The sequence below is a fragment of a genome, unplaced genomic scaffold (genome assembly GCF_019419815.1).
Source record: "Pyrus x bretschneideri cultivar Hongxiangsu unplaced genomic scaffold, Pyrus_bretschneideri_v1 Contig32, whole genome shotgun sequence".
In the NCBI taxonomy this organism is placed as follows: Eukaryota; Viridiplantae; Streptophyta; class Magnoliopsida; order Rosales; family Rosaceae; genus Pyrus; species Pyrus x bretschneideri.
In genome coordinates, this window is record NW_025999635.1 from 5,068,404 (window position 1) to 5,095,706 (window position 27,303).

At 38.7% G+C, this 27,303-nt stretch overlaps 5 protein-coding genes across 5 annotated transcripts; 4 read left to right on the forward strand and 1 right to left on the reverse strand.

Annotated features, from left to right (window-relative positions):
- The first annotated feature begins 2,661 nt into the window (after positions 1–2,661).
- LOC103963416 (UMP-CMP kinase) lies at positions 2,662–5,079 on the forward strand. Its single transcript, XM_009376231.3, has 9 exons — positions 2,662–2,855; positions 2,962–3,021; positions 3,140–3,173; positions 3,263–3,380; positions 3,473–3,629; positions 3,846–3,926; positions 4,002–4,109; positions 4,377–4,441; positions 4,662–5,079. The coding sequence occupies exons 1-9, from the start codon at positions 2,790–2,792 to the stop codon at positions 4,666–4,668; spliced, it is 696 nt and encodes a 231-aa protein (XP_009374506.2). The 5' UTR covers positions 2,662–2,789; the 3' UTR covers positions 4,669–5,079.
- Positions 5,080–8,230: 3,151 nt separating this feature from the next.
- Positions 8,231–11,335, reverse strand: LOC103963417 (pentatricopeptide repeat-containing protein At4g25270, chloroplastic). Its single transcript, XM_009376233.3, has 2 exons — positions 11,077–11,335; positions 8,231–10,101 (listed from the first exon to the last, which is right to left on the reverse strand). Exon 2 carries the CDS (start codon positions 10,098–10,100, stop codon positions 8,574–8,576), a length of 1,527 nt encoding a protein of 508 aa, XP_009374508.2. The 5' UTR covers position 10,101; positions 11,077–11,335; the 3' UTR covers positions 8,231–8,573.
- Positions 11,336–12,849: 1,514 nt separating this feature from the next.
- LOC103963458 (pentatricopeptide repeat-containing protein At4g25270, chloroplastic-like) lies at positions 12,850–14,588 on the forward strand. The gene has a single exon (XM_048590645.1). The coding sequence runs from the start codon at positions 12,850–12,852 to the stop codon at positions 13,396–13,398; it is 549 nt and encodes a 182-aa protein (XP_048446602.1). The 3' UTR covers positions 13,399–14,588.
- On the forward strand, positions 12,865–14,588 carry LOC125480165 (pentatricopeptide repeat-containing protein At4g25270, chloroplastic-like). The gene has a single exon (XM_048590644.1). It carries the CDS (start codon positions 13,513–13,515, stop codon positions 14,380–14,382), a length of 870 nt encoding a protein of 289 aa, XP_048446601.1. The 5' UTR covers positions 12,865–13,512; the 3' UTR covers positions 14,383–14,588.
- Positions 14,589–18,997: 4,409 nt separating this feature from the next.
- LOC103963415 (21 kDa protein) lies at positions 18,998–19,812 on the forward strand. The gene has a single exon (XM_048590453.1). The coding sequence runs from the start codon at positions 19,038–19,040 to the stop codon at positions 19,623–19,625; it is 588 nt and encodes a 195-aa protein (XP_048446410.1). The 5' UTR covers positions 18,998–19,037; the 3' UTR covers positions 19,626–19,812.
- Positions 19,813–27,303: the final 7,491 nt, after the last annotated feature.

Sequence of the window (27,303 nt, forward strand, 5' to 3'; positions counted from 1 at the left end):
TCTCATATTTTGAAAACGTTGTATTACAACATCATTATCACTAGAATCAAATACATATTTCTCAATGTATATAACCAAACTATTATTCAACTAGTGAACTCTCATCCTATTACGATGTGGATCTTCAAATATTCATCAACGAAAAAACTCTTTCAATTGACGCAGTTGCAAAAAAAAAAAAAAAAAAAAAAAAAAAAAAAAAAAACCTAATTCCGCACTTTCAGTCTTCAGTTCGTTATCATATAGATTCTCATAGAGACAAATATTTAAACTATCTAACCGAATGATCAGAAACCATACAAAGCCATTTTCCAATTACTACATATAATTATATAAATCCAATGGAATTTCGAATTAACTAATATATAATTATGAATTATGGAATTAACAAGTGAAATTGCAATAAAGAATCTTGAAATGACCATATGCACCAAAAAATATCTAAGTTTGACTAAATTATAATACATTCAAGAACCTTTTTTCATGCCCAATATTGTAAATGGAGATGATGGCACTCAGACCATCAAATTCTGAGTTCTGTTGCCTCCGTATGATTTCTTCCTTTCCTCCGTTCAAATCGGAATTGAGTGAAAGCCTAAAAACCACAATAATTTAAGATAAGAACAATGATTGATGATTGGAAATTTGAGATTCCTAGAATAGTACAATCAATTGCCGTGGAGGTGCCTGATTGAACTTGAACAATGAAGAAACTTGGAATTTGGATTGAGGATATGGCGTTTGTGCTGAGGGCCGGAGGCATCCCACATGAGAACTAGAAGACCCTGTGCGTGTTCGTGTTTGACAAAGACAAGTTAGCGTGTTCGTGTTTGACTTAGCTCTGCTACTGTCAATGAGTGGAAACCCTTCACCTTATTTACTAAGATATTGAATCACATGCATACTATTATAACTTTGATAAACTATTGTACAACAAATGAATTAAAAACTAGGAAATAAATGTTCTTGTCGATTCATGACGTGTGAAAGTAGAAAATTTGATACTATATTTTGATTACTTGGAACCTAACAATGAGTAGTACAATTTTTACACTACATGCAATATTAGAGAAAATGAATAAATGCTTTTAAACAACTTAACTATAAACTCTTTACAAACAACGAGCATTTGAACACACAACTTTTGCATCAAAACACCTTGTTATTGTTAAGATCAACAAACAGTAAAACTATATAAAAAGGGAAAATGAGTTCTTGTTTTATCATAAACCCATGATATCATTATCCAATTAGTGATGTAATGCGTGAGGTAATCCCTGGTCATCAAGCCACAAATTAAATACAATTAAACTTTCACAACTTTCTCCAAGTAGTTCGACATTTGTCCAATCAATTCAACCGGTGTAGGTGTGGTGTTAAGTTTTTCAAAAATGTTGGTGAGTTGTGGTGGTGGGGGGGTTGGAGTTGTTTGCTCTCACAATTTACATAAACTTTGAGTGTTTTGGCAGCAAGCATCCCGTTTGTCTTCGGCCGGGCGGTCCACGATTTTCTTTCAAAAAAGCCTAAAAGGGCACAGACAATCACATCCTCGCGTGCAAAACGTTAAACCCACCATTAACCAAAGCCATCTTTATCTCAAGTCTCAAATCAAATCATAAGTTCCCAATTACCAAATCGTTGTCGAGTGTTTTTGACTTTGTTAACGCTTGATTTGTTTCTGACACGGGGTCGGTTTTGAAGGACGGTATTAGAACAAGGCAATTGATATGTGAATTTTGTGCATGTGCGATTATCTGGTTATTTATAATATAATGAACGATGAGACTTAATTTGCACGTACGAGCGATTAATTGATTTTAACCATTAATATATTGTGAATCTCACACGATTAATAGTCAGAATCAGTTGACGTGTGTGAACTTAGCTCATAGAAAGAGGAACAATGATAATAATCTTCTTGTTTTACCTTTTCTCATCTTGAAATGGGAGTACATTTTTGTATCCTCTATTTCCACATTAGCCTTCGAACTTGTAGCAAAAATTAACTAAATCTAAAATCAGTTAGTCACTTAACAGTTATCCAATAAATAGACGAACCATGATTCTCACTTAAACACTGAAAATTTCATAATATTAATCAAATAGTTAAACGATTTCTGACATGATTGAGTTTTTTTTGCAATAGTCAGTCAGTAAAAAGTGATGTAGAAAGCAGACAGTCATGGTCATCAAACAAATGTCCAAGTGCGGACGCTGTTATAGTCCCCTAAAAAGAGTGCCTAGTGATGATGATGACAACCATGATAACGAAGAAAAAGAAGAATTGTGGGCTTCTGTTTCTGTTGGGTTGGGCTACTTTAAAACTTGTTTAGTTAGTGGGCTAACCACATTTTAAGACATGTCCTTTTCAGTTGAGATTTTGGGCTTAACCATTTATCTTCGAGCCCAATTGACATCTGAAACGAACTTGGTGGATTGAAGTTCTAACAGCCCATAAACATGCGGTGCACTGCACCCCCACCAGGATTGGTGGATTGACGTACCAACGTGCGGTGGAAGAAATTTTTCTTTGTGACGGTACACGTGTTTTTATAAAAGTGTTGAAAAATTTTATTTTTTAAATTATTAACTTTTTAACACATATATCCTATCATTTGTATAGTGACACGTGGTATATCACTCCGTGTACTAATTACTTTAAAAAATCTTTCGTGCGGAGGACCCCACCAAGGAGGCAATCATGCAATCTACCCGTTCGACGTAATGCCTCAGTGAAAACCGTCAACCAAAAAGCTAAACCAATCGGAGCAGCTCAACGCTACAGAGACATGTGGAGGCGCGTGGCTTCACTTTCTCCTCTGGTTTCTCGCTCGAAACCCTCAAAACTTAGCCAGGTACATGCAACTCTACACTCTCCCTCAGCTCGCATTCAATCGCACTCACCAATTTACGATATTTTTATTCGTTTCCTGATGAAATGTAATTGATTGCTGACCGCAGGAAGCATGTAAATTCAAGGTTTGGGAATCGTTTTCCTCGGAATCCCACATTCCAACGCCGGTAAGGAAATTGTAGATTTAACCCAAGTTGTGAATTGTTGAATGAGATGTTATAATGTAAGAAAGATGCAATTTTCTTTTTCATGTTTGATTTGATTTGATTATGTTGTTTGATGCAGCCAAAGGTTACTCCGTTTATAACTTTTGTGCTAGGTGAGATTTTGGGATGCTTATGTTATGAATTTTGATGCATTTTTCGGAAAGCTGTAGTGATTGTAATTATGTGGTAATCTGAATCTCAGGTGGTCCTGGTAGTGGAAAAGGTACTCAGTGTGCGAAGATAGTCGAGGAATTTGGGTTCACTCATATCAGTGCAGGGGATCTGTTGAGGAGGGAAATAGCTTCCAATAGTGCATACGGGTAATAATTCTTTATTCTCGTTGTTTGTTCAGGGTTAGCTACTTGATGCATTTGGCGGTATAGTTCAATTGAGTTTGCAACTGCAATTTCAGCTCGGTGATTCTTAGCACAATTAGGGAAGGAAAAATTGTTCCCTCTCAAGTGACAGTGCAGCTCATTCGAAAGGAGATGGAATCAAGTGACAATGATAAGTTTCTCATTGATGGCTTCCCTCGAAGTGAGGAGAACCGCGAGGCATTTGAACAAATTGTGAGTTTCCTTCCTTCTATTCTTGTGAGCCAATATGGAATGTTGCCTCTGTTTAATGCTTCAGAAAATTCAAATCTTGTTTGACCTTGCTGCAAGAATTAACTTCATGTTGAGAAAAGTCAATAGATCATATCATGAATATAACTGTGACATCTACTGCAGCATTTAACTTTTTGACCAAATTATTCCTCATTCGTAGCTTCATCAAACTTGCAGATTGGCAGAGAACCAAATGTTGTGCTTTTCTTTGACTGCCCTGAACAGGAGATGGTGAAGCGAGTGCTAAATCGTAATCAGGTGCTTATGTGTTGTGTTTTTCTATATGGTTGGATTATGTGCATGTATTTATCTAATGTATGATGTTTATTGCAGGGCCGAGTTGATGATAACATTGACACAATAAAAAAACGTCTTGAAATATTTGATGAATTAAATTGGCCTGTTATCAATCACTATTCAAAGACAAGAAAACTTCACAAGGTAAATGGCACGTTCAGGGCTTGTGCAAACATCCTTTTTAAGTTAGTGGCATTTGATACTTCGAGCTTCTTGTGTGTCTGTATGAAGTTTTCTAGGATGCAAAACTGATCTCTGATAATTTCCCTTTCATCTGGTGTTAACACACATAAACTTAATCGTTAATTGCTTCTTCTTTGGGTCTTTCTTGTTAATTTGTTGCGTACCATCTTGATTTGGGTCTAACTTGTATATTTCCTGAAGTATAAATTGATAAATCCATGTGTGCAGATCAATGCTGTGGGAACGGTGGATGACATATTTGAAAAAGTTCGACCAATTTTTGCTGCGCTGAGGTACATTCTGTTATTCCCCATATCTGGTTTTCAATGTTCATTGTCATTAATAATCCAGGTGCTGTTCTGTTTTATACGACATGAAAATGTGAAAAAACAGCCTAAAAGAATTTTAATTTTGTACCAGAAGCTGGTCTGTGCCCATTTGTAAGGCCACCTTGTCTTTTTTTCTTTTGGTCTGAAGGGCCAATGAGGCAATAACTTGTTCGTCTTTCTGCAGCAAATGAACGCTCAAGTAAAAGATAGCAGTGCTTGGAAGATTTTCATGCTTTTGTCTCTCTGGCAAAGATCACCGGAGATTAGTCTGCTGTCCAGAAGCGTCTCGAGGAGTAAAAGTTTCTACTAAAAGAAGCATGGCGAAATCTAAATCGATTACTTATCAACCGGGTTAATTTTATCTACCCCGAATATGTCACTTTGATAGTTGCGTTTACCCCGTTTAAGCCGGAAGGAAAACTATGCAGCAAGTGAAAAATGTATAACTGAGGTCAATCTGATCTCATTACTGTTAATCCAAAATCTAATCTGATATTTAAGATGCATGTACTGTTGTACAGGAACGGACTATAATTTTGTTGTACTAGAGAAAGCTAATCCCTTGAATGGGTTATTTCAATAGAAAATAATACTTTAAATTATGCTGCATATGTGAGTTAACTTAGTTAATCAGATCAGTGTACCCAACCAGTAATTTATATATATCATCTTGTCAAGATATATATTTTTTAAATTAAAGCAGTTCCACTGGAGGTGGAATAGCCCAGCACCCAGTCAAAAAAACAAACTGGGGGTTTGTCAATCCACTCCAGCCCACAAAACTGCCTAGCACCTAGCCCAAGCCAAGCAAGAGAGTAGCCCATTTTTGATTGACCAAGGGATTGGCCTATTTGGCTGGCGCGTGCAGCTCACTCGTGCGCGGGCGCGAGTAGGGGACAAGGGTGTAGGCAGCGGGACCCGCTGTCAGCCCACTTGCTCTTCACCCGAAAGTAGGCGATGTGGCCCTTTCTATGCCGTTGGATTTTCAACGGCTAGTTTTTCTAGACTGTTGGATTTCCAATGGTAAAAAAAATTTGAATTTTACTTTTAAACTGGACCGTTCGATCACAAATCAATGGTCCGCAATTTTTTCCCCTAAAAAATAAAAATAAAAATAAAAAAGCTCAACGGTCATAATTATGACTGTTGGCCACGTGACAGCTCCTTGGCTCTTGGATTTGAATATTTTTCAAATCCAACGGTCTAGATAAATTAATACATTAAAATTTATTAAAAATTATAAAAAAATACAAAAAATTTTAAAATATTTTTTTTTATTTATAAATACCTAACCCTCATCTTCCACCTTACACCATATTTCAATATTTTTTTACACTTTTAACATTTCAATATTTTCTACACTTTGAGAGAAAAAAAAAAAAAAGACTTTGTGGAAGCTTATTGAAGATGTTACGTTGTGTGAATGTTGGGTGCACACTACTTATGACCCGATTACGGGTAATGAAATGGATAAGCGAGAAATGTGGAGTAAAATTACGAAAGCGTTTTGCGATGTACATGGAAAAGATGCCATAAGTAGTTTAGGTCTTCAAGGTCGTTCGAAAAAACTCAACGCATCATCTACTTGTTGGAAAAACGTCATCTCTCATGCTTTTGGTAATCTGCGTAATGGGACAAGTTTAGCGGATCAGGTGACAATATTTTATTTATTTATATGCATTCCACCCGCATCAATATTTTAATTTATTTATGTGTGTTACACTCACATTTTTTAATACTATCTTATCCCACATATATAGACACTACAAGCACAAGCATTCTACAATGCAAAGAACCATAACAAATCATTCAACAAATGAGAATGTTGGCAAATTGTCAAAGATTGCTCCAGATACAAAATTGTGGCAATTGGTCCAGAAGTTGTCATGCACGGTATGAGTTTACATAGTTCACCAGAAGCAGACACGACCGAATATGAAACCAACACATTTTGCGAGACGGAAGGGATGCCTGAAGAAGTGCCAGAGACCTAACTGACTTGTCAGTCCCTCATGCCTCAAGGTAAAAAGGCATCAAAGAAAAAAGGTAATTCTTCCAAAAATGACTACACTAAATATATGGAGGAACTTGCTCACCAGGGTGAATTGAGGATGGTGCAGGAAAAGGCAAGAGATGAGGAAAAAGTTGCCGTTATGGCAACAATATTAGCAGCTACTGAGAGAAGTGATGCAACGGCTGAGAGACAAAGAGAAAAAGTTAATCGAGAGAATGAGATGATTAGAGAAGCACTTAATCGAGAAAATGAGATGCTTAGAGAAGAAAGGATGGCTCAAGCTGATCGTGACACTATGAACAAGCCTCTAGTAGGACTATCTCCCAATTCAAAATATTTTTGGACATTGGGAAAAAAATGAGGTCGTGCAAAGGAGGCGTGCAAGAGATGCGGAAACAAGTCAGGGGGTTCTAGCTACACAAATCCTTCCTACAACGAAGATCCTAGCACCACATATCCTAGCTCCAGAGATTTTTTATAATTTCGTATTTATTTTTAGTACTTTATTTAATTTCTTATGTAATTTTTATGTAATTTCATCTTTATTTTTAGTACTTTATTTTTATTAATAGATGTAATTTCTTATTTATTATTAGTACTTTATGTAATTTCGTCTTTATTTTTAGAACTTTATGCAATTTCAAATTTATTTTTTGTACTTTATTTAAGCACATCAAATAAGATTACATAAACTCACCAAAAAACACACTAAATAAGATTACATAAACTCACCAAATAAACTTAAAAATAAAAAACACCAATTAAATTTACATAACCTCACCAAATAAACTTTTAAAAAAAACACACTAAATAAAATTACATAAACTTAAAATAGTACGTTCGGATAATGACACGTAGCGTGACGAGATTGGTTAAAAATCCTATCCGAAATTAAAACAATTTTATTTATTCATTATTTTATAAAAAAAATTAATAATATTTTAAATTGGCTAGGTGCCATTGCATTTTTTTAGAGGTGGAGATGATTTGATCTATTACTGTTCATTGGAGTATATTACTGTTCACTGAAGTGGATAAATGGGCTGGATGCGGGCACAAAGTCCTTAGAGGTGGAATTGCTCTTATGTAAATATTTGGTGTCGTCCATCCAGTTGGTCAGAGCAGTGTAAACGACAGGTAGATTATAGGCCCTTTAACTAGAAATCTTTCAAACAATTTGTTAGTTTCAAAAAATGGTGACCACATTTCAACCGCTAAGTTTCCTCACAGCAAAACTGAGCATCTGCACTTCTTCCAAAAGCAAGAAGACCAAGAAGCAAAAACAACTTCACCAAAACCAAAACACCAATTCCCTCTCCTTACCCAAATCAACCCCAACCCCACCCAACCCACCACCCACCCCCCTCCTCCCTCATTATTTACCATAAACCCTCTGCCCAGACCAAGCTCTCGACGCCGTCGTCAAGGACCTCGAAGCATCCGTCGACAAAGGCGTAAATGTCGACACGCAAACCTTTGCTTCCCTTTTGGAAATATGCTACCAGCTAGAAGCAATAGAGTATGGCCACCGGGTTCATAAGCTCATTCCCAGAAGCCTTTTGCGTCGAAATCTTTAATTATATATATAAAAAAAAAAATTTAGTCAAATCTTGTCGAAAGTACTTTTAATTATAAAAAAAAAAAATTTAGTTATTCTAAAAGCATTTCTAAACATGCATGTATCTTATCCATTTACGGAACAAATAATAGTTGCTTGAACATTTTGAGAAACTTTTAAGTGAAGTGAAAAAGAATTGAATGCTTTTATTTTTCTCTTAGTTGGACATGTACAAGTAAATATTAGATATTAGGTGGATTATGAACATGCCAGCTCCCAGCTATGGCTGAACTGAACTGAACAACATTCTTAATAAGATTTCTTCAGAAGCTTTTTGCAACTGCATGTGTCTTCTCTGTCACAACGAAGACACAGTAAAAATGAACAACTAGGTTTCATAGCCACGAGCAACCCACGTCCACTTGTTTGCAATCCTTCAGCTTTGTATCAATGTTGAACCAGATGGACCAAAAGGCCAGCTAGAATTAGAGGCCAGACAACCACAAGATTTCAATTATGTGGGTCTATGAGTCCAATCCTCTATCCACCATCATCAATCTCACTCTCTCCACATCCTCCAACCTACCCACATTGCCATAAATCTTCATCAAAAGCTCGAAATTATACTCATTATCCGGCTCCAAATCGAAGAGCTTCTCCGCAGCAACCTCCCCGACATCAGCATTGTTGTGAAGGTAGCAAGCATACAGCAATGCACCCCATACCGTTGGACCAGCCTCGAACTCCATTCCATCTGTTATGATCCCATAAGCTTCTTTGATCCGACCTGACCTTCCGTAAAGATTCACCATGCAAGCATAATGCTCCATAATTGGAGTAATTCTGTATCTATTTTTCATGACATAATATAGCCTCTGGCCGTCCTTCACCAAACATAAATTAGCGCAAGCTGATAAGATTGACACAAATGTAATACTGTCTGGCAAAGCACCATCCTTCTCCATCTGATCAAAATACAGCAAGGCTTCCCGGCTTTTAGAATGAGCTGAAATGATTGTATTCCATGTTACGACATCCCTCTCTGGCATATGACTAAATAACCATCGCGCTCGATTCAACTCGTGATGTTTAGAATATGCAGAAATCAAGGCATTGGCAATGGACAAGTTCCACTCAACTCCTCTCCTAATTACCCATCCGTGTATTTGAACTACAAGCTGTAATGATTGAACCGCAGCAAGGATTGAGGATACAGAAACAGAATCCGGTCGGTACCCTTCATCAAACATTTGGCGAAAGATGTCCAGCGCCTGCAGCAAAAGCCCATGACGCATATAACTGGTGAGCATTGTGTTCCAAGAAACCTTGTCCCGACCAGAAATCTTATCGAACACTTTCCGAGCCTTCACAATGTCGCCACATTTGGCATACATGTCCACCAGTGCATTAAGCACAAACCTATCATTCAACAAACCCAAACGCACAACATGCCGATGCACAGCCTCACCAATCTGAATGAACCCAATTCCCCCACAAGCTTTCAAAACTCGAGGGAACGTGAACCGGTCGGGTTCAACTCCCTCTTCCTCCATTTGAAAGTACAACGCCATAGCATCCTCGTACAAACCCAATTCAGCATAACCCGAAATAAGCGCATTCCATGCGAAAGCCGACACATCCCTCTTAGGCATTTCATCAAACACCTTGTGCGCCTCCTCCATACGCCCACTTGCAGCATAAAGTCTAAGCAGCTTCGACGAGAGGCCTACATTTCGACGCAAAATGCTTCTGGGAATAAGCTTATGAACCCGGTGGCCATACTCCATTGCTTCTAGCTGGTAGCATATTTCCAAAAGGGAAGCAAAGGTTTGTGTGTCGACATTTACGCCTTTGTCGATGGATGCTTCGAGGTCCTTGACGACGGCATCGAGGGCTTGGAGCTTGGTCCGGGCAGAGGGTTTATGGTAAATAATGAGGGGGGTTGGGGTTGACTTGGGGAAGGAGAGGGAATTGGTGTTTTGGTTTTGGTGGCGCTCAAAAGTCTTAACCAAAGGAAAAGAGGCCGTGCCAATCTCACAAACGTGCATCATCCTGTAACAACAAAAATTAGAAACAAATTACAACACATTTATAAATAAAACAGCCCGGGCCGCACCAAAATTGCAGCGACCATATCCAGTCCGTTTGTAAATAAAACAGGAACAGGCGGGTCAGGTGTTTTAACCGGACCTAACCTCGCCCGTTTGAAACTGAGCAAGTACTGCACGTGACCGATCATTTTGGTCAAGAGACGAAACGAAATTAGGAACATATTCATTCAAGTTCAACAGATTCAAATTACGAAAACTTGATCATTCCAAGACAAACACTTGATCTCAATATTATTGGAATAGAAAATTCTGATAAGCTAGTTGCGTCTGAGACAAACTAACAAGAGAAACATAAACAGGTCAGAGATTTATATTTTATAGAGAGTCACAGACAACCCAAAGCATGAAGCCAAACTGTAGAAGTGCAGCTGCAGAGGCACGGTGAAGAAGGAAAACAGATAACAAAAGTCTGAACTATTTGTGGAAGTGATAATCTTTCATTCCTTGAGTTGTTGTATGAATAGATACAGGTAGTTCAGCCATACACGACTCCTACTGGGATTATAATTCTTCCAATACAATCTCATAATATAAACAAGCGGTAAGGTTGGTTAGGACTCTACTCTCACACAAACACATGGAACCTCACCGTTTATCTATATGAGAGAGATCAATATTCGGTGCACCAAACACATGGAACCCAAAGCATTAACATACAAATTTGATTAAAATTTGAATTTTTCGTAAAACACCAAAAGATAAAATCATAAATTTGAAAGTGAAAAATCTCAAATTCTCATGACCACAAACACATATATCACGAGCCATTGATGCAGAAACCCAGAAAAATCTAAAATTAGAATATACATTGCTGCAGAAACCCAGGAACCCAGAAATGAATTTCACGAGCCATTGATCCCGTACTTATTTTAGTAATAAAGTCCTAACCAATTTTAGAGTAGCATAAACGACTTACTTTGGCGAATCGAGGTGGGCTGTCGAGTGTTAAGACCGGGAGAGCCAAGAGGAGACCCACGTCGAGTGAGGCAGAGAACGGCGCCGGTGAGACAGCGCCGATGAGGAGGGGAGGGGGGGGAGAGTGGACTGCAGAAGCCACAATTTACGGTTTGTATAGGGTTATAAAACGACGTCGTCTCTACTGGATATAGGAGCATCCCGAGTTCTCCATTTATATGCTTTCTAAGCTTTAGATTAAGGAGGTGCACTCGTTGTGCTCTCTCCTCTCCCTTTTATATTCACTTGTAATCTTCCCTTTAAATTAAATTTCCTATTTAATTTGGAATAAGTGCCATAATAATTCCAAGATATTATTTCACATAATATCTTGAGTTATTTCACACAATTTCATCATATATGGCCGGCCACTCTCCACCTAAAGGGTCGGCTACCCTCCTATAAATATCTCACTTATCTCACTAAAATGCTAAGTCATTTGCTACCTACAAATTCCTAAAAATACATTCTTTTCATAATTCTAACTTTGGCGTTGGAGATTCTTTGGCGAAAGCCCCTCATTCATCGTGGGGGTGTGAGACTTTTGATCTTAATCAAATATGTTATTATAAGTGTATTTTTCGTCAAAGGAAGAGACAGCGGATGTTTGCATCCACAAAAACCTAGGCGGATCTAGGTGGGTTAGGTGGGCGCCTAGGCAGGTTTAAGCGTCATTTCTTAATTTTCAAATGCCTAATGATTAATTGAATTGGTGGCCAGACGGAGATTTTTTGAACACTGTAAGCGGCATTTGATACTTCGAGGTTCCTGTGTGTGTATGAAGTTTTCTAGGATGCAAAATTGATTTCTGATAATTTCCCTTTCATCCGTTGCGTGCCATGTTGATTCGGGTCTAATTTACACACTGCATGAAGTATAAATTGAAAAATCCACGGTGGATGACATATTTGAAAAAGGTCGGCCAATTTTTGCTCCGCAGAGGTACATTCCGTCATTGGTAATCCAGGTGCTGTTCTGTTTTTATACGACATGAAAACGTAAAGAAACAGCCTAAAGGAATTTTAATTTTGTACCAGAAGTCAGTGTGTCCCCATTTTCAAGGCCACCGATCTATTTTTTTTTTCTTTCGATCTGAAGGGCCAATGATTCAATAACTTGTTTTTATTTCTGCAGCAAATGAACGTTCGAGTAAAAGATAGCAGAGCGTGTAAGATTTTCGTGCTTTCTTCTCTCTGGCAAAGATCACCAGATACCAGAGATTAGCCTGCCGTCCGCAAGCGTCTCTAGGAGTGGGAGTTTGTACTAAAAGAAGCATGGGGATATCTAAATCGATTACTTATCAACCGCGTTAACTTTTATCTACCCCGAATATGTCACTTTGATGGTTGCATGTACCCCGCTTAAGCTGGAAGGAAAAGCAAGTGAAAAATGTGTAACAGAGGTCAATCCGATCTCATTACTGTTAATCCATAATCTAATCTGATATTTAAGATGCATGTACTGTTGTACTGGTGCAGATTATAATTTTGTTGTGCTGGAAAAAGCTAATCCTTGACTGTGTATTTCGATGTAAATTAATACTTTAAATTACGGTGCAAACATGAGTTAAGCCACTTGGTCAGAACAATGCATACGTTCAATAAATTATATACGTAGTATTGTCAAGAATTTTTTTATGTAAATATTTGATGTCATCCGTCCTGTTGGTTATATCGCCGAGTAGATTATAGGCCCTTTAACTAGAAGTTTTTCAAACAATTTGTTATTTCAAAAAATGGTGACCACATTTCAACCGCTAAGTTTCCAGACAGCAAAACTCAGCATCTTCAAAAGCAAGAACAAGAAGCAAAAGCAACTTCACCAAAACCAAAACACCAATTCCCTGTCCTTCCCCAAATCAACCCCAACCCCCTTCATTATTTACCATAAACCCTCTGCCCAGACCAAGCTCCAAGCCCTCGGCGCCGTCGTCAAGGACCTCGAAGAATCCGTCGACACGCAAACCTTTGCTTCCCTTTTGGAAATATGCTACCAGATAGAAGCATTGGAGTATGGCCACCGGGTTCATAAGCTCATTCCCAGAAGCCTTTTGCGTCGAAATGTAGGCCTCTCGGCGAAGCTGCTTAGACTTTATGCTGCAAGTGGGCTTATGGACGAGGCGCATAAGGTGTTTGATGAAATGCCTAACAGGGACGTGTCGGCTGTCACTTGGAATGCGCTTATCTCGGGGTATGCAGAATTGGGTTTGTTCGAGGATGCTATGGCGTTGTACTTTCAAATGGAGGAAGAGGAAGTTGAACCTGACTGGTTCGCGTTCCCTTGAGTTTTGAAAGCTTGTGGGGGAATTGGGTTCGTTCAGATTGGTGAGGCTGTGCATCGGCATGTTGTGCGTTCAGGTTTGTTGAATGATAGGTTTGTGCTTAATGCACTGGTGGACATGTTTGCCAAATGTGGCGACATTGTGAAGGCTCGGAAAGTGTTTGATAAGATTTCTAGTCGGGACAAGGTTTCTTGGAACACAATGCTCACCAGTTATATGCGCCACGGGGTTTTGCTGCAGGCGCTTGACATCTTTCGCCAAATGTTTGATGAAGGGTACCAGCCCGATTCTGTATCTATATCCACAATCCTCACTGCCGTTCAATCATTACAGCTTGTAGTTCAAATACACGGATGGGTAATTAGGAGAGGAGTTGGGTGGAACTTGTCCATCGCCAATGCCTTGATTTCTGCATATTCTAAACATCACGAGCTGAATCGAGCGCGATGGTTATTTAGTCATATGCCGGAGAGGGATGTCGTAACATGGAATACAATCATTTCAGCTCATTCTAAAAGCCGGGAAGCCTTGCTGTATTTTGATCAGATGGAGAAAGATGGTGCTTTGCCAGACAGTATCACATTTGTGTCAATCTTATCGGCTTGCGCTAATTTACGTTTGGTGAAGGACGGCCAGAGGCTATATTCTGTCATGAAAAATAGATACAGAATTAGTCCAATTATGGAGCATTATGCTTGCATGGTGAATCTTTACGGAAGGTCAGGTCGGATCAAAGAAGCTTATGGGATCATAACAGATGGAATGGAGTTCGAGGCTGGTCCAACGGTATGGGGTGCATTGCTGTATGCTTGCTACCTTTATGGCAATGTTGATATCGGGGAGGTTGCTGCAGAGAAGCTTTTTGATCTGAAGCCAGATAACGAGTATAATTTCAAGCTTTTGATGAAGATTTATGGCAATGTGGGTATGTTGGAGGATGTGGAGAGAGTGAGATTGATGATGGTGGATAGAGGATTGGACTCATAGACCCACAAAATTAAGATCTTGTGACTTTTGGTCATTCTGGTTCAACATTGATACAAAACTGAAGGATTTCAGACAAGTGAATGTGGGTTTGCTCGGGCCATGAAACCCTAGCTGTTCATTTTTTGCGTGTCTTCGTTGTGATAGAGAAGACACATGCAATTGCAAAAAGCTTCTAAGAAATCTGATTAAGAATATGGTTCTGTTCAGTTCAGCCATAGCTGGTAGCTGGCATGTTCCTAATCCAACTCATATCTAATACTTGTACATGTCGAACATAAGAGAAAAATAAAGGAACCTTAATGAAAAATTCTTAGTACTGTTCATTTTAACAAAAAAACCATATTTTTATAATAAAAAGTCAATCCTGGTACTATTCGCTTTACCTTTTATTTTGTCTTTATCGTTAAAACTCAAAATTTTCAAATCATTTTTATTAGTTTTCCAAAAAATGAAAAGCATGCAATTCTTTCTCAGTTCACTTAAAAATTCTTTAATGTTTGAGCTATTGTTATTTTTTATGTTAAAACGATATGATGCATGCCTGTTTGAAGATGTTTTTCGAATGACTAAATTTTTTGGATAATTAAAAGTATTTTTGACAAGATTTGACTAAAAAAACTAAAGCTCTTTATGAGTTGTAAGCACATTGAAGAAGCTCGTAGTGCTTTCATATTGGGTTTGACGTGTTTTTAATAAAAGAGCTTTCAGTAAAAGCGTGTATGAATAAAAAAAATTTATACCGCTTTCAAAGTTTGTAGTGTTAAACATAGATTGATCAAAACTGCTATTTATGGATAGATGATCAATACTTTAAAACCCTATTATTATTCAGTTCTTAAGCTCCCAAACCTAAATCCCTTCTACCATGCAATATGTCAAGGAATTAATTAACTTGGCTCCTGAAAAGACAAGGGATTGCTTTGTTACAAATTTATAGAATATCATACTTATGATCAGAATCGTTTATATTATAAAATATACCATAAAGATTATATCTGCCAAAAAAACCAATAAAATTGAGATTGTTTAGCCATCGAACTCTTTAAAAACAAAGGGTCGGATACGATTAAAAGCATTTCGAACTATTTATTTATTTGTTACAATTGATTGATTAAACGACCTTATTTTAAACTTTATTTATTTTTTATATTTTGCAGAGATGATATTTGCAAAGTAATTTATTATATGGACGATTCCAATCTTAAACACAGAGTTTCGTAAATCATGAACAAAACACCTTAAAGAGGAGGTCCTCCTCAATCTTAGGGATCAAACTTTTTCTCGTAAATCAAATTGCACATGTGATGATTAATTCTTTTTTTTTTTTTAAGAAAATTGCTATTAGCACTTCAAAATTTCTATTTAACATTTCAAATTTTTTATATTTAAAAAAAAATACACTTATAAGAAATACAAATTAAAATTTTTAAAATGCCTGTAACAATTCCTTTTTTAAAAGGAATTTAAAATCAATCCGCCCCTTGTGAAGCCTGGCCTAGTTGGCTAGTACTACTCCATTATTTTTCGACAGGTACTTCTAGATAGCCTTTTACTGTTCTTTGCTTTCGGCCTCTATCATCCATAAAGTTCTTAACTTTAGGTAATAGACTAATAGTAGTATGATTCGGAAATATCCCTACGTCCCAACTGATAATTGATCCTCGTTAATCATGATTAGTTTAAGACATTCTCTTTTCATTGGTATAATCATTACGGCTGTAGTTACCTTTTTAATCCAATAATTGCTCATTAAACATGGCAAGAACATGCCGCTGGTCTTGGGTCCCAAGACTGGCCAAATCGGCTGCGGACCATTTGGCTTCGCTGCAATGTAAGTGTGATTATATTTGGGTTGATGGACCCCCCATCTTCCCTGGTTCATGTTTTGTACAACAATGGACTTCCATGCCCTCCTTAAATATTTTTGGTAGTGTGAGACTTTAGCATTAGATGCGGCATCATGGTTTCCTTGTACCTTCTTGCACTACTCTTCTTTAGTGTAGTGTGAGACTTTAGCATTAGATGCGGCATCATGGTTTCCTTGTACCTTCTTGCACTACTCTTCTTTAGTATTTTCTTCTATTTGTTTGCCTTATTGTAGGCCTTCATGTAACCTTTTGGCATCTTTGTCCGGATAATGCATTTCCAATTAACAAAAAAAAAAAAAACAAAACAAAACAAAGCGAAAGCGTCAATCTTATTTTGGAAATAATATATATCTCGCAACTAATTATATATCTTTCTGTGTTTAATTTTCTCATTATGTAATTTTAGAGAGATACACACGAGAATATACAAATAGAAATAGCTCGTAATCTCTTCTTATTCGGGCTTAATCATTATTGCGAATAAATCTGCATTACATGCTGAATACCCTTTACTAAGTGTAACTTCGTTTTTCGATTTCACTGAGAGTTACAGTTGCCCATTTTTTCAGCTTAAAAAACGGAAATTAATACCAATGCCCATTTTCAGCCAGCCAGAACCTTGATAGGGGTATGTCGACTGCAAATTGACATAATCTTGTGCTTGAATTATTTACTTCATAGCTCATTTGTTGGTCACAATCACATGACTCATATTGTTTTGCCAATAATGCAGTTTGGTAGGGACATTTTGCAGTGAAAGGAACAAGCACAGTTAACCTATTCAGCAGCATATTCCATTAATCTCTGCATTGCTTCATGCAAGAATGAACTAACGCATGCAATAATTAGGGAAAAATTTTCAGATTAATTAATTTTATAATCTAACATAAAAACGCTAACAGAAGAACTAATATTTTATACATAATTGAATCAAAATTTTGAAAGTTAACAAATATCACAAGCCACTTAAGATCGATTAAATCTTAGTTTCTGGCCTTCTGATATTATGCGACTTAAAAAATTAATAGGTCGGCAAGGAACTGGAGCAAAAGGGGGTAGCAACCTCTCTCTTTCTCTTGGTCGTCGATGAAATTAATTCATGGGTAAAAACACAAGAAAAAATCATACCATGCATGCAGTTAGGTAGGTACATATGTTCCCTTCACATTACTTTGGACTGCCTTCAATTATAATCGTGAGTTTCACATCTCGTTTTACATTGTTTTCTTGTTTCTTTCGCTAATTTGTTAGTGTTTTGGTCACTTTTTGCCCTTCTTCTGCCTTTGTTCTATTGGCCTCTCATTTCACATAGCTTGCTTTCCCGTTTATAACTTCTTTGCTCGTATGAACGATAGGGCCGTCAAAAAGATATTAAAATATTACAACACGTTAACACATTCATAATAAAGTTACATCACAACTAAATATATCAATTGTATAGAAGATATATGTTGTATCCTTAATCACAATTGTGCAGAGTCGAATTACCTAATACCGTCTAATGGAGAAAATTATCACTTTAGTTTTCATCGGTTTTTTCTTTTTGTTTATGTGTTTGTTTTTAATTTTTCTTTGAAGTTAGTTTGTTAGTTTGTTATATTTCCATTGATGACTTTGAATTAGGTAAAAAGGGAACCCAAATAGTTGCCGCTTAACATGCATCGGCTAAGAAGAGGAAGTACGCGCAGAAATTATAGAAAAGTCAGCAGTTCACTAGACATTAGTGTCACACTTAGGCAGCTTATGTTTAAACAATTCCCTAAGTCATGCTGCATAATTCAAGGAAGTGCAAATAATCTATGGAAAGCGATCATTTCTGAATTCCTTCCATCAAATCCATCAAATTATTTAATTTACGTATTTTGAAATTTAATTCAATCGTTAAAGTTATTATAATTTTTAAAAGAATCCACTATTTATAATCATTAAATTAAATTTCTAAAATCCTAATTAATTGATTGTGTGAATTTGATGGAAAGAATCCGCGGAGAGGATCCCTTTCCATAATCAATGCCCCAATCACGTTTTCTTGTCTAGATTTTGCGTATCGCATGTGGGACATTAATTTTCTTTCAAGTTTTGGCCCGAATCAACTCGCATCCTCTAGATAATATGTGGATCCCACTTAACTTCCAAAGCTTACTGGATTTGTACCCATAAAAAATAGAAACTATGTCACGTTGGTCGACAAAACATTAGGTAATTTATGCATACGAGTTTGAAAAGTACGAATGGTCATGTGCCTAAGTTTCCATGAAGTTGACAAAGATGTATATAAAATCAGAAGCCCTTTATTTATAAAAAGAGATCATCGGATCTAGTAATTCGGGTTTTTTAAATTTCATTTAACAACCTATTTGTTTTGATTTTTTAAAAATTATAATAATTTTTTACCAATGAAATTTTGACATCTCGAAACACCAAAGAAATAAAACTACAAAGAATGAATCTAGTACACAGATTGTTACACGGTGTCAACTAATTAGTACAACCTAACATAAAGTAATGATTTTTCCAACTAATTATACATTTTATATGTAAACGACTAATTTCCGTACATTTATGATCTTTCATGTCACACTTTATTGTTTATGATCTTTAGACTAAACAAATAAAAATAAATAAATAAACTAAAATAAAGAGCAGCGTGTATAAGATGAAATGTAGTGTTAAAAAAAATAGTGTCACACCTCTATAAATACGCAATCCTTTCACTCTCATTTCGCATTCTCCAAGTCTCAACCTTTTCCGAGTCCAATCCCACTCCAAATTCCCAACTTTCCTTCAATGGCTAGAGCCTCAGTTATCTTGCTTCTTCTTCTTCCCATCTTCTACCTTGTTGGCACAGCCAAATCTGCATCCACCACAACTACTACAAACTTCATCGAAACCTCATGCAGGGCAACCACCTACCCACAAGTCTGCATCCAATCTCTCTCTTCCTACGCCACATCTATCCAGCAAAGCCCCCGCCAGCTGGCCCAGGCCTCCTTGTCCGTCAGCCTTACAAGAGCAAAGAGCGCGAAAACATTCGTGACCAAGTTGGCCAAGTTTAAGGGACTAAAATCCAGAGAGTACGGAGCCATCAAGGACTGCTTGGAGGAGATGGGGGACAGCGTGGACAGGCTGAGCAAGTCGGTGACGGAGCTGAAGGACATGGGGAAATCCAAGGGTCAGGATTTCTTGTGGCACATGAGCAATGTGGAGACTTGGGTCAGTGCTGCTTTGACTGATGATAATACGTGTCTTGATGGGTTCTCCGGGAAGGCCTTGAACGGCAAGATCAAATCCTCCGTTAGAGCTCAGGTGCTTAACGTTGCTCAGTGCACTAGTAATGCACTCGCCTTGTGCAACCGGCTTGCTGGCAAGCACTGATGAGCTACTGCGTTTTTGTTTTTTCTTTTTTTGAGAACTGTTGATGTTGTTTAGTTTTAATGTATAGTTTGGTATATTCAGTATGTTATAATATATATATATATATATATATAAAGATATGTAAGATATGATCAAGTGCTTTGGATCTTCCATATGTGAAGCTATGCAGGCTGCTGCTTTTGGTGTCTATCTTTTATAACTTAATTAAACCTGTTCTGGACAAGCTAGCCATAAGATCCTTGATTGAAGGGATAAATTGAACTTAGTACTAGTTTAGTTTGGCATAGCCGAAATTTAAAATAAAAGCAGGTATCAGGAAAAGTTGGGTTCTTTTTATTGACCGATAGACACTAAAATCAACTTTTTTGCGTGATTGACGGTGGAAAGAAGTCAAAAAACGGAAGCGGCTTAATATTTCATTTTTAAGTGACAAATGGGATCCTTGATTAAAGGAGATAACGGATTTATTATTACTAAATATCAACTAATTTTTACTTTTTATTTTGTACCTGTATACCTGTACTCGTCGTGAGTCATGGCGGCGATGCAAGGCCATAATTAACAATATATATGTTTGGATGAGGACTGAGTAGAGTGGGTAGGAAAATAAATGAAATAGGATAAGTGTGAAAATGTTAAAGGGAGCAGACGGTGGTGGGGGGAGAGAGGCGGTGGGGTTGTTTGTCGGGACTCGCCAGTGGCGGTGAGCACGTGAGTGGGCGTAAGACCGCAGGCAGGTGAGAGCGGCGACCGGCGCCTGCCGAGGTTTCTTGTTGGCCTTTGATGACTGAAGACCACGTGAACGAGAAGATGATTACCTGACCATGGACTATAAGCCTACGAGGCCATCTCTAAAGAAGGTAAAAGCTCATGTTTAGCCTTATACTTATGTAAGAAATTATATTTTAATAAACAATGTCATATCATATTTTATACCATTTCAACAGAATAGGTTAAAAGATTATAAATCAAACATAATTTATTATTTTAATTGAAGTAATATAGTTAATTAAATTAAACTATCATATTAAAATAAAATTTTCGAATATATTAGAAAATTATTGAAAGAGGTGATCATTTGAAAATTATTGAAAAAATTAAAGGAAAAGATTATTGGAAGAGAACAGAATGTAAATAATTAAAATAAAACTAGATAAAATAGTATGTAATGACGAAAAGTATGTGAGAAATAACGTATGAAAAAAATTCGTCCAAAAAAAAAAAAAAAAAGGCTGGACTCATCAGGCTGGCTGGTTGGCTGGTGGAAATGACCAGCCCATTGGTCTGATTTGATGGTTTTAATCCGATGGGGCCCACAAGCTCTTTGATCCAAACTTTGGTTGAAAACTATTTTCGTGTTATTTTTAATTATTTTTAATCTTATAATTTTTTGGCCGATTCGATCGGATGGTTTAAGCACAGATATTTGTCCCACGAATTGACTCCGTACTGTATAATATCGATTGCGTTGGGAAGCCACCAATGAAGATTCGGGGACCATTTTTTTCCTTTCTTAAATTATTTGTCAGTGTAATTTTATTGTAGCGTCTTCCCATGAGTGAAGGGATTATTTAGTTCAAGTCTTTTACTACACAATAATAAACAAATTCAGGTAAACTAACTCTTGGATTGGATCTATGTGTGATGCTACCCTAACAGCATCTCTGGACTTTAGTCTTTTCCTAAAAAACAGTTTGCTTCTCGAAGCCGTAATCTATTCGTCCAGGTACCCTACGCAAGTCGCGATGGCATGGGCACCCATAACTTATCAGTTAATTATCATGGCACTCTTCAGTCAGGCCACACCGCCACGCGATACTGCAGGCATGTAAGATATTTCTGTTTGGATGGAATCAAATGAAAAAAAAAAAATTTACTTAAACCATGGCCTTGTGAAGTTGTGATACTCTTTTGTTTATAAGTATGATAAGGTTTTAAAATTGAATATTGTAAATAGAAATTTTGATATTAATTTATTTTTCTACCATTTAGTGTCAATGATACGCCCCGTCCTCGAGATCCTAGGGACATCAAGATGGTCACGTGCTGGCCAACACCCAAGAGGTGACGAAATGTTACACCCGTCCTTGCTTATAATGATAATTCTGTAATTCTTCCTAAAAATTTAGAGAATTATCACTTAGTCCTCAATTTCTATCCGGAAAAATTAAGTGTTTACCCTATCCTTAAGCTGCCACGTGGCAGCACTCCAACCCACTTCCCTTTTTCTCTTTTGGTCCCTCCCCCCCAACCTGCCGTGACCCCCTTGCTTTCTTTTCTTTCTTTTTGTCTGCACCTTTTTCCTTTCTCTTTCGAAAACTCTCTCATTTCTCTCCCTCTCCTACACCGTGACAGTGCACACACACACCCACTAGTTGCACCAGCTCAGGGAGAGTCACTAACGTCGCCATTAAGCTGCATCTCTCTCTCTCTCTCTCTCTCTCTCTCTCTCTCCTGCTCGCGTCGCCGGGAGGACATCGAGCACCTCCGGCGAGTTTCGTCGTTTTCTGGTTGGGTAAGCCTTGTTTCTTTCCTTTTATTCATGTTAGACGTTGGTTAGATGTGTTTACTAAGTTTGGGTTCAATAATTCTAACGTTTTGGAGTGTTTTTGGCATAGGTGAAGGCACACCCAAATTTCCGGGGAGATTGTGGTTTCCGAGGGAATTTTCGGCCACCACAGGCCGTTTCACGGCGAACCAAAGGTATAAAACTACTCCTCTCGTCTAGTGCTTCATTTTGGTACCTAGATCGGGGTCTCGTTTACGTGTTTGAAGTTGGCTGGAGCTATGGAAGCTCAGGTGTTCTTCTTCGGTGTACCCAGGCCTTCAGGCCATCTCCCATTCCCACGGGCCTTAGGCCTGTTTTGGTCTTTGGCCCAAAACCCTAACCCTTTCCATTTTTATTTTATTTTGTTTCTTTAAAAACCCAAAGGCCTTAGGCCCATGTTAGCAAAACCCAAAACCCTTTCCAATTGGGCCATTGGGCTATGAGGTTTCAAACCTAAACCCATTTTCTTTCAAACCCAAACCCATTTTCTTTCAAACCCAAACCCGACCGACCTAAAACCTAAACCCATTTACCCTAACCCAAACCCTAAAACCCTGACCCGTTGACCGTTGACTGGGTCAACGGTCAGCGTTGACTTTTGACTAGTCAACGGTCAACGTTGACTTTGACCGTTGACTTTTTGGGATTTCGTGCGGGACCCCTCCTAGGCTAATGTCGACGTTCTAAACCCATTTCCGATGTCCGTTTTTCCAAATTAAATCGTTTGAGTAGAGTTTGACTGGAAATGCCAACTGTGTGTTTAGGTGCGATTCTTAGCAGTGTTTTCGTGATTCCTGTTTGGTACGGCTTGCACCATCGGTGTACGGTGAGTGGACCCCTTCTGAAAATGCATGTTTTGATAGTAGAAATGCATACATGAAAAGCATGATTTGATGATTATGTTTTATGAAACGCTTTGAGATAATATGCTTACGGAGGCTAGTTTGAATGATTACTATTTTTCCTAAAACCCATGTTCTTATATAATATCTGATGGATGACGATATGATATTTAGAACATGTTTAGAACACCTCTTTATAGTATAGATGATGGATGACTTTATACTATGAAGTTGATTTTCAATATATGTATGTTCACTGGTTTTGTACTTACCTAGTGGTCCTTTCCGCTACGGGACGTAGGGATAAATCCGGTCCGTCCCGGGCGATGGTTTGGTGTTGGCATAGGGTCGGGAGTGTGTTTTCCTCTGACTGTCTGCTCAAAGACGGGGAGCCGGCATGGGGCCTGAAGTGTACTTTCCTCTGACTGTCTGCTCAAAGACAGGGAGTCGGCATGGGGCCTGAAGAGTTATATCGGACATTCACTAGCGTTTATTATTTATGCGATTTGTGATTTTGAAACCTTGCACGACATGCTAGGGTTCGGAAAACCTATATTTATCATTATATTTGTGTTTTCATAAAATATGAGGATTAATACGTTGATAACTGTTTTATTATATGTATATATCAACTTGGTCCATTCATGTTTGTTTTGCGCCCCCTTCAGGGCCTATGAATGAGGAATACGACCTGAGTTACGAGGCATTCCCCTATCAGTGATATTATGTTATATTCGCTTCGTTTCACCATCTATTGTAATAGCACTTCTCTATCTTAGTTCTGCTTGTACTCTGTGATAGACTTATGCTCTGGACGTGTTGTGTAGTTACCTAATTTCAATACTTAGAAGTTGAACTTTAATTTGTGTATTTAGCCTTTATTGCGCACTTTAGTTTATTTCTCAGTTTTTGTTTAAATTAAATGGCTTTCGTCACCCCTCGGGTGTCGGCCAGCACGTGACCATCTCGACGTCCCTAGGGCCTCGGGGTCGGGGCGTGTCAGATTGGTATCAGAGCATGGTTAGTTCAGAGCATACTTAGGATTTCATTCCACCATTTGGTAGTCATAATTTCCACTGCATTCTTAATCTCTAGTTGTTCTAAATCTTTCATGCCTTTTTCAGAATTATGGACCCCACTGGTGGGAATGTGCCTCGTCGAACCCGTTCTGATTTAGGGGGAGGAATCCAATAGCTGACTAATGTCATACGGAATGCTTTTACTAATAGATCGAATCGCACTTACATTGAGATTGCTCGTAGTCATGGTATTCCGGACCTTTATGCAGTTGGGGCTTGTTCGGAGGCTGAGAAATGGTTAGAACAGGTGGAGGACACTTTGGAGAGTATGAGATGCCCGCCAGGTGAATGGGTGGATATTGCAACTTATTTTCTGAAAGAGGATGCTAGGCGTAGGTGGAAATCAGTGAAGCAGTGAAACATGCTCGTCCACCTAATGATCCAATGAATTGGGTTGATTTCCGGAGGACTTTCAGCGATTATTTCTTGAGTCCCAGTTATCAATTGAGGATAAGACAACGATTCCTAGAGTTTCGCCAAGGCGATCTGAGTATCACGGAGGTAGACAGTATTTTTCGGCGCCTGTCAAGACATTATGCAGGGACTTATGGAAACACGGGTGAAAAGATGGTCTAGTTACTGATTTGTTTGAATCCTGAATATCGTGAACCAGTGGCAGCAATAAGGCACAAGAGTTACGAGGAGATGATTGAGACTTGCTTGAGAATTGAACAGTTTAGGTGGGAGACTCAGCATCAGGCGTATGCGCAGTTATAGTTTCAGGGACCCCCAAGATATCAAGACCGACCTCGGAACCAGAACTAGAGGGGTCGTGGGTTTCGATCTCGGAGCGTGAGAGAAGCTGCTAGTTCATCTAATTATGCTGGCCCTCGACATTCTCATTCCTTCAAACGTCAAGGCCAGGGTTCATGTTCTTCCAGTGAAGGCTCAGGTAATGAATCTGGGAGACGATTCTTCAGTCACTTCAGATCCCCAATCACGTGTCACAGGTGTGGAGGCACGGGACATATTGCCAGGTATTGCCCATCTGAACGACCTGCCGAAAGTTATGCATTTGCGCCGAGTTATAATGGAGGGAGTAACCCGAGCTCTAGTTATGGCGGCAATTATACTCGAAGTGACAGTGGGAGTGGAAGCCAAAATACTCAATTTTCCACTCAGAGGCAACCACAATAGTTTAGTACAGCATCAGGTAGCCGCCCTCAAGGAAATCGAGCAGGCCGTAACAACCAATGTTTTAGGACTCGAGGTGGCCGTAACGGTGTAGCAGGACATCAGTTGCATGGATGTATCAACGCCATGACTCAGCAGGAGGCTGATCAGGACCCTCAAGTTATTACCGGTACGTTACTTATTTGTGGTAATTGGGCGAGAATCCTAATCGATCCAGGAGCTACTTTTTCATTTGTGTCTTCCTCATTTGCACCGAATCTAAATTCGCAACCTACACCGCTTGGCTATGATATGCTTGTACAAATGCCGCATGGAGATCTGTTTTGTGCACAGTGGGAGTATAGAGGTTGCCCGGTAGTGGTGGAAGGGGAAACAATGGAGGCTAACCTGGTTCCCTTCAATCTGGTGGAGTTCGATGTTATCTTGGGAATGGATTGGCTCTCCAAGCACCGTGCGTATGTTGCATGTTGGGAGAAATCTGTGATGTTTAATCGGCCTGGATGACCGTCGATCACATTTCAGGGTGAGCGACGAATCCTTCCTAATAGTATTATTTCTGCTATCCACGCCTCTAAGTTGTTGTCTAAGGGATGTGTAGGGTTTCTAGCCCACATAGTGACGAGGGGTAAACCTTCGTTGAGTCCTAAAGGTATACCAGTGGTGAAAAAATTCATCGATGTTTTTTCGGAAGATCTACCAGGGTTGCCACCTGCGAGGGAAATTGAATTCACCATCGATTTACTTCTAGGTACAGACCCTATTTCGTTACCACCTTATCGAATGACACTAGCAAAGTTGAGGGAATTGAAGCTTCAACTTCAGGAGTTAGTGGATAAAGGTTATATCCAACCCAGCATGTCTCCTTGGGGTGCTTCTGTTCTTTTTGTTAAAAAGAAGGATGGTTCGATGAGACTTTGCATCGACTGCCGGCAGCTGAACCGGGTGACGGTAAAGAATCGTTATCCTTTGCCTCGGATAGATGATCTGTTTGACCAGCTGAAAGACGCTCAGGTGTTTTCTAAAATCGATCTTCGTTCAGGTTATCATCAGCTGCTAATTCGAGAGGAAGATGTACCGAAGACTGCTTTCCGTACTAGGTATGGACATTTTGAATTTCATGTCATGCCTTTCGGATTGACGAATGCTCCTGCAGCATTCATGGATTTGATGAACAAAGTCTTCAGACCATATCTGGACCGGTTTGTGATTGTGTTCATCGATGACATTCTAATTTATTCCAAAAGTGTTGACGAGCACAGGAAACATTTAAGGTTGGTGCTGGAAAGGTTGAGAAGTCAGCAGTTGTATGCTAAGTTCACCAAGTGTCAGTTTTGGCTTAACCAGATCAGCTTTCTCGGACATGTGGTATCTGCTGAAGGAATTAGTGTAGATCCTCAGAAGGTGTCGGCAATAACTATATGGGAACAACCGAGGAATGTTACCGAGGTGAGGAGCTTCCTAGGTCTGGCTGGCTATCACCAACGTGTTGTGCAGGGTTTCTCAGCAATTGCTTTGCCATTGAGTAAGTTGACTCGGAAGGAGGTTGATTTTAAGTGGGATGAAGATTATGAGCGGAGTTTTCAGGAGCTGAAACGACGTCTCACTCAAGCTCCCGTTCTTGTTCTTCCAGACGATAGCGGTGAGTTTGAAATCTACACGGATGCATTTAGTTCAGGTTTGGGTTGTGTACTGATGCAGCATGAGAGAGTCATTGCTTATGTTTCCAGACAGCTCAAGACCGACGAAAGAAACTACCCTACTCATGATTTGGAACTCGGTGCAGTTGTGTTCGCTCTGAAGATTTGGATACATTATTTGTACGGTGAGAAGTGCCGCATCTTCACCGATCATAAGAGCCTCAAGTATATCTTCATGCAAAAAGACTTGAATTTAAGGCAAAGAAGGTGCATGGAGCTCATCAGTGACTATAACTGCACGATCGAATATCATCCGGGACATGCCAATGTGGTAGCGGACGCACTTAGTCAGAAATATAATGGACAACTTACATCCCTTAGAACTATCCATGTTCCGCTACTAATTTCTTTTTGAGAAACGGGCTTTGCAGTGAACGC

Excerpts from the sequence above, each read along its gene's own strand:
- LOC103963416 (XM_009376231.3), top strand. The coding sequence starts at position 2,790 with ATGTGGAGGCGCGTGGCTTCACTTTCTCCTCTGGTTTCTCGCTCGAAA. Across the intron at positions 3,630-3,845 it reads GCGAGGCATTTGAACAAATT|ATTGGCAGAGAACCAAATGT; the intron begins GTGAGTTTCCTT and ends TCAAACTTGCAG. Across the intron at positions 4,110-4,376 it reads AGACAAGAAAACTTCACAAG|ATCAATGCTGTGGGAACGGT; the intron begins GTAAATGGCACG and ends CCATGTGTGCAG.
- LOC103963417 (XM_009376233.3), bottom strand. The coding sequence starts at position 10,100 with ATGATGCACGTTTGTGAGATTGGCACGGCCTCTTTTCCTTTGGTTAAG.
- LOC103963458 (XM_048590645.1), top strand. The coding sequence starts at position 12,850 with ATGGTGACCACATTTCAACCGCTAAGTTTCCAGACAGCAAAACTCAGC.
- LOC125480165 (XM_048590644.1), top strand. The coding sequence starts at position 13,513 with ATGTTTGCCAAATGTGGCGACATTGTGAAGGCTCGGAAAGTGTTTGAT.
- LOC103963415 (XM_048590453.1), top strand. The coding sequence starts at position 19,038 with ATGGCTAGAGCCTCAGTTATCTTGCTTCTTCTTCTTCCCATCTTCTAC.